We start from the raw sequence: 6,133 nt of genomic DNA on the forward strand, positions 1-6,133 counted from the left end.
TCGAGAACTACCGAAGAGTACTGTCCATGTGTAAGGTTGCCACGAAGTGGATTTGGTACCCGGGCCGGGCGATGGGTTGGTCGAGTGTCTGAATACTGCTAGCTCCGCTTGGCCTATGCCGAGCGTGCAACTCAGCTTTGAGACTTTCTCTGCCCCGCCGAACTCAGCATCTGTGATGTAGCAAGTGTCTGGAGACCATGCACATTAGGGTCGGAGACACATTCAAGTCGATAACGCGGGTATTGGAACTCAGGACTGGCATCGTGTCCATAACGGCAAGGCCTGTTTTTGCAGTCCTCATGATCGAAGGCCGAATAGCTTTGTCTTTTTCGAGTGATCGGCCGCGTTTGTGGCGGTCAATGTCATTGAGTCGGTTCTCTGAAGCAAGAATAAGAATTAAGATACGGACCCTGTGTAGGAAATCCCTGTACTTACCACGCTGGTGGGAGAGCCGAATTTGGGTTCTTTCGTAATCGAGATGATCCTCGAGAAATGACGTCCTGAAGGCCCGGAGTATGGACAGGGGCCTTTGAGGTAGTATCTGGTAGTTGCTCCTGCTTCAAGGTACATTGACATTGTGATTGAGGGGTTGTGTTCGTGGTGCGTGGGGCGTGGGCGTGGGGGAAGGGTTGCGGAGTGAGTCGTGCTGGCAAGGGTTTATACTCGGTAGCAGGTCGGAACGCCCATCCGAAGGAGAGCCGGGTGGGCCCTCCGGTGCCTCCACTCACTCACTGCATCGGGTGCATGTACCCGGTACACTTCCCAATACAGTAGGTGAATGCGAGATCCATGATCCATGATATGAACGCTCCGATTAGAGGGGAAATTCGACCCCGATGCCGCAGTGTCGAGTAAGGCGCTGAAAAACCGCATGACCCTCGCATGATAGTTACAGTACTATTGCTGAACTTCCGCTGCTTCTCTATCCTACAGATGCAAATCCGCATTGACCGGGGCGGCATGAATAGATTAGTAATCAGTGCTCATATCACATGACAATAGGGCATAAGTTTATGCCGCTATCAAAATACATACCACAGGCAACTCGCCACTGTGTGCAGTTGAGGTTATCATAAAAAGAGGACGACAAGGCGAGTGACCGACAAAAATGCGATGTGTGCTGGTGATTAGGCAAGAAGATAGAGTAACCGCCGAGGATCTTGTCTGAGACTGGACCGTCACATGGGGTTTGTCTGCATTTGAGATAGCCTGTGACACAAAAAGGCACGATACGATCGAGTGATTACCGATATCACATTCAAAAGCCCCAGGAGCATGGAGCAAGATAGGCAGCAATATTGAGATTGAAGAACCAACCCCAGAAAGGTTCTTTGCCCTATGTGGCCTGCTGGTTTATGGGGTGAAATCATCCGTGATATTCACTGGGTTGGCGAGGTTTGTAGAACGAATGTTAGTTGACTTGCATTCTCTCCGTAGCTACATTCGCTACCCGCACAGCAGTGATGCCATTCTAAGGATAGAATCAGTGGTACTCGATATACAGGTGTCCACAATGCGGGGTCATGCCATTGCCGAGGCTACGCATCCGATGGCTTCCGGCCGAGCCACGCATCGATTTGATCCCATTCGTTGTTGATCATGGATTGGAGAAATTCTATCGTGACTGCGAGAGTAGGTGAGCAGTTATCTATGTATCCGTTGCGAATAAACTGTCCGTGTGGATGTACTATCCATACATTGACTAGTTCTACCATCCGAAGCATTACTGTAGATCTCTCGGACTTCCCGACGGATTCCCCACTCGGTGCCCACTCAGATGGCTCTCACCCGTTGGACTACATCGGGACAATTTTACCCATCGCCGCTGGCACATCTGTGCAGCAGACACATCCCATTAAAACCAGCGAATGCATGCTCCCCACTCAAAGACAAGCTCGCTCAAGGCGGAGACCAGGAATGATTCCAGAATGGGAGAGTACACGCAACGATAAGCAAATATACCAGCCACGTAGAGACTAACAGCGTCGAGAGATAAAGATAATGCATTTATCTGGGTATTTTATGACGAATTCGAGTTGTCGGCACAGGAGAAAGCTGCCGAGCCCCCGTCCTCACGGTAGGAGCTCATGATCATCTTCACCGAACCATACGTTCCTGCCACAATGAGGAAGGCCCCAAGAATGATCAGGACCAGGGTCCAGATCACTCCAAGCATCCAGCGAACGGTCCTTTGGTGTCCCTCGGTGCCTCTGCCCCAGTTATCGTGGAGCCACATTGCCGCCATAGGGATGATGCAGATCAGCGGACCTAGCAAAGCGCCGATCAGCGAAACCAGGGCATCGAAGTTCGGAATTGTGCTCGCAATAATCCACGCCACGAGAGTAATCCCAAAGGTACAGCTCAACCAACTAATCCAATGGGTGGGAGTGCTGGTAGTAAGATGCCGAGACCCGCGTAGGGCATGCACAAAGATGGATTTCGCAGGAATCTAAATATGGCCAGTGCTAGTTAGCACATATGATCTTCGTTGAGACCCCGAGCACGGCCTAGACTGACATGTGTGACGATGGTCATGGTGACCATGAGTCCAGGCAAGGCGAAAGCATAACTGATGATCTTGATGATGCCGCCCGCCGATCCGAGAGCGGGCGAGGCAACATAACTGCCACAGTAATAGTAGATCACGCAGCCGATGATTGCATAGACAGCTGTCACCGCCGCCTGACAAGTCACCATGGCGGCTGTGTACTGTTGAGGATCTCGCATCTCGGATACAATGGAGAAAAAGCCTGGTGTACCAGAAAAGGCGAATAACAGGTTTGAAACGGCGGCGATACCATCAGAAAACGAGGGACTCCCGAATGCCTTCCAATTCGAGGACCAGGGGCCGGTAGTTGCTGCTGGTGCCCCCGCTGGGCGATCTTCAACGCCCACGGCAATGGTCACGATCAATACTGGGCCAGGGTCAGTCGATGTCTTGCAGTGGGTATCACAACTTCCAGGAAAGCTCTGAGTCATACCAGCGGTGAGAATGCACGGCAAGCCAATCCAGGCCAGCCAGGTGATTTTCCCGAGGGTCCGGATGCTGCTACAGGCAAATCCAACAATTGCTGCAACCGCGACAAAGACAGCCGTGCAGGTGGCATGCGAGGAGACGGCATTCAGCCCGACCGAGAGGCCCAGGATGGCCGAGCCACTATTGAAGACGTAGTCTGAAACATAATAAGTCAGGTAAAAACGATGGATATGGCAGATTCGGATCACTAGATCACCTAAAAAGGCAGAAGCTGGCTGCTAGAATAGCCCGTCCTGGCAAGCCCAGCATAATAGCACCGGCATCATCCAAACTATACACCTCGCGGTGCTGCAGCTTGAAGGTCCCAACAACATAACCGGACCAAGTGGTGATCATGGCGAACGCGAGCAAACAGATCAAGCCGGGAACCATTCCCAGGGTATCTAAGGCCGAGGGAATGGCCAGCACACCCAGGCCAATCTGGGTCTTCATCATGAGAATGACGGTGCCGACAAAGCCCACCTACACCACTAGTCAGCTACCGGACCTCACATTTGGTTTCTGGGATTCCACATTGCGATAGTTGGGCCCATTCTCAGTGAGTTCCCCGAAGACATCGTCATTGACAATAATGGGCTGCGAAGGGTCGATTTCTGGATTTGACTTCTTATCACAAACCGTGGACAGAGTCATCATGCGCGGTAATGAAATATATTCAAAGATCAAGTCAATTTGGGGCGCATCCGAACATTTATATGTCAAAGGATGCTAGTTGGACTCCGTCAGTAAATAAGTGGTCACGTAAACTCATCCTCGGACCAACTACCCACCGGTTAATGTCTATGCTTGTATGCCAAGAGCTGCAAAGTCCGGGGCATCGTATTGCTTGACCGAGTCGCTATCAAAAGCAGGAGCAACGGTCGGATACGAGCCGACATGTCCCGGCAGTCTCCCCGGGGAATCGGCGCTATCCGACACTGCCCATAATCTTACGGCGGACCCGAAAGCTACATACACCCCTGCGGTACTGATTTCAATTGCTATCATCCTGGGTCACAAACCCTCCGCCGCGCCCTGAAGTCTCCATCAGTTCCATGCGTACACTACCGAGCTCCCTGTGCATTGATTCGGAACTTGCATTCTCCTGAAAAGATTCGAAGTCAAGAAGCTTGACGCCTTGGTCTGTGACAAGGAAGTTGTACCGGTTCACGTCCCCGTGCAAGAGGCCCAACTCGTGGAATCTCCCAAGAGCTGCTTCACAGGCCTCCAGATCCTGGGTGGAGACATGGTGTCCTTCAATCTATATACAAAATCCCTATGTTTGGGTCTTAAAGAAAGTTTACTAGAAAAAAATATAAAAATTATTAAGAAAAACTAGAAAAATAAAGAAATAAAAAGAGTCTAAGCTTAACTTCTAATATTTAATAATTATAAAATTAAAAGATTTTTGAAAAAATTTTATTCTAAATCAGGCGAAATCTTATAGATGTAAGATTTTATTTAATTAGAAAAAATTTTTTTAATATTTTTTTATATAAGTTTTTCTTAAGAATTAGAAAAAGCTATTTAATAAATAGCTATTTAAATAATTTTCTTATAAAATTAAAAAATTTTATTTTAGAAATAAGAAGATATAATAATATAAAATTTTTAATTATTATTATTATTAGTTAGAGATTATCTACTATCAGTCAATAATTTTTTTATTATTTAATTTTTATAAATTTTTATTATTTTTTTTAAGATTTTTGTATATAAGTTTTTCTCGAAAATCTGGGAAAATTATTTAATTAATAACTATTTAAAAAATTTTATTTTAGAAATAAAAAGATATAATAATATAAAGTTTTTAATTATTATTACTACTAACTAAAAATTATTTATTATTAGTAGAAAATATATTTATTATTTAATTTTTTTATATTAAATTAAAGATATTTATTTTAAAAATATAATAGTATAAATATATAAGATTTTCGGTTACTAGTATTAATAATTAAAAATTATTTATTATTAATAAATAATCTTTTTATTATTTAATTTTTTTAATTATATATTTTTATTACTCTTTTTAATATCTTTTTTATATAAGTTTTTTTTAAAACTTAAAGAAGGTTATCTAATAAATTACTATTTATATAATTTATTTTATATAAAATCTAAAAAATTTATTTTAAAATTAGAAAAATATAAATATATTAAGTTTTAGATTATTTTTATTATTAGTAAAAAATTATTTATTATAAGTAGATAATCCTTTTATATTAAGTTTTAGATTATTTTTATTAACTATTATTTTTAATATTATTTATATTAGTAAATAATTTTTTTACTATTTAATCTACTATAATTTTTTACTTTAAAAAATTTTTTATTATACTAAAATATTTTATTCTATATTTCTATCTTATTAAAGTTCTTATTCTTTAAATTTAATTTATTTTATAAGTTCTAATATTTTTTATATTTAAATTCTTAAAAAATAAATCTTTAGATTAATAAAAATAAACTTTTATTTAAATAAAAAATTTAAAATTATATAATTAGTTTATACTAAAATAAGAATCTTCATATATATATATATTTATTAATTTTAATAAACCTAGCTACTTCTTTTAATATATCTATTATTTTTTAATAAATAATGTATATTAATTTTTATTATTATAAATATATTTATATTAATTAATTAAAATTATTTATCATTTTTTTTTATTCTAATTTAATAAAATAATTATATTTTTCTATTATATTAGTATATATATATTAATATATCTATCTTTATATTATATTATTAATTTAAAAACTTAGATTATTTAATTTATATTAAATATTTAAAAAAGACTTGATTTTCTTATATTTTTTCATTAAATATTAAAAATAAATCGTGTTATTATTTTAATTTTTTTTATTATTCTAATATTTTTTTTCTTCTATTATTTATTCTATTAATTATTTTTTTTAATATTAAAAAGCTATAAAGAGTTATATATAATTATTTATTATAAATAATATTAAAAAAGCTAAAAATTTATTAAAAGTTTTTCTTAAGATTAGTTATTACTAATTAAAATATTATAAAAATCTTTAATTTTTATTAGAATAATAAAAATTTTCTAATCCACAAGGGTTGGTCTGTGTTATAGGATCAAGGCC

At 39.2% G+C, this 6,133-nt stretch overlaps 1 protein-coding gene across 1 annotated transcript; it reads right to left on the reverse strand.

Annotated features, from left to right (window-relative positions):
• Positions 1 to 2,020: 2,020 nt before the first annotated feature.
• On the reverse strand, positions 2,021 to 3,670 carry BO66DRAFT_445318 (uncharacterized protein; the record flags this gene model as incomplete). Its single annotated transcript, XM_025651648.1, has 5 exons — positions 2,021 to 2,449; positions 2,518 to 2,915; positions 2,982 to 3,157; positions 3,234 to 3,499; positions 3,551 to 3,670. 5 exons carry the CDS (start codon positions 3,668 to 3,670, stop codon positions 2,021 to 2,023), a joined length of 1,389 nt encoding a protein of 462 aa, XP_025509327.1.
• Between the last annotated feature and the right edge of the window lie 2,463 nt (positions 3,671 to 6,133).

This window comes from Aspergillus aculeatinus (genome assembly GCF_003184765.1).
Source record: "Aspergillus aculeatinus CBS 121060 unplaced genomic scaffold BO66scaffold_1, whole genome shotgun sequence".
Classification (NCBI taxonomy): Eukaryota; Fungi; Ascomycota; class Eurotiomycetes; order Eurotiales; family Aspergillaceae; genus Aspergillus; species Aspergillus aculeatinus.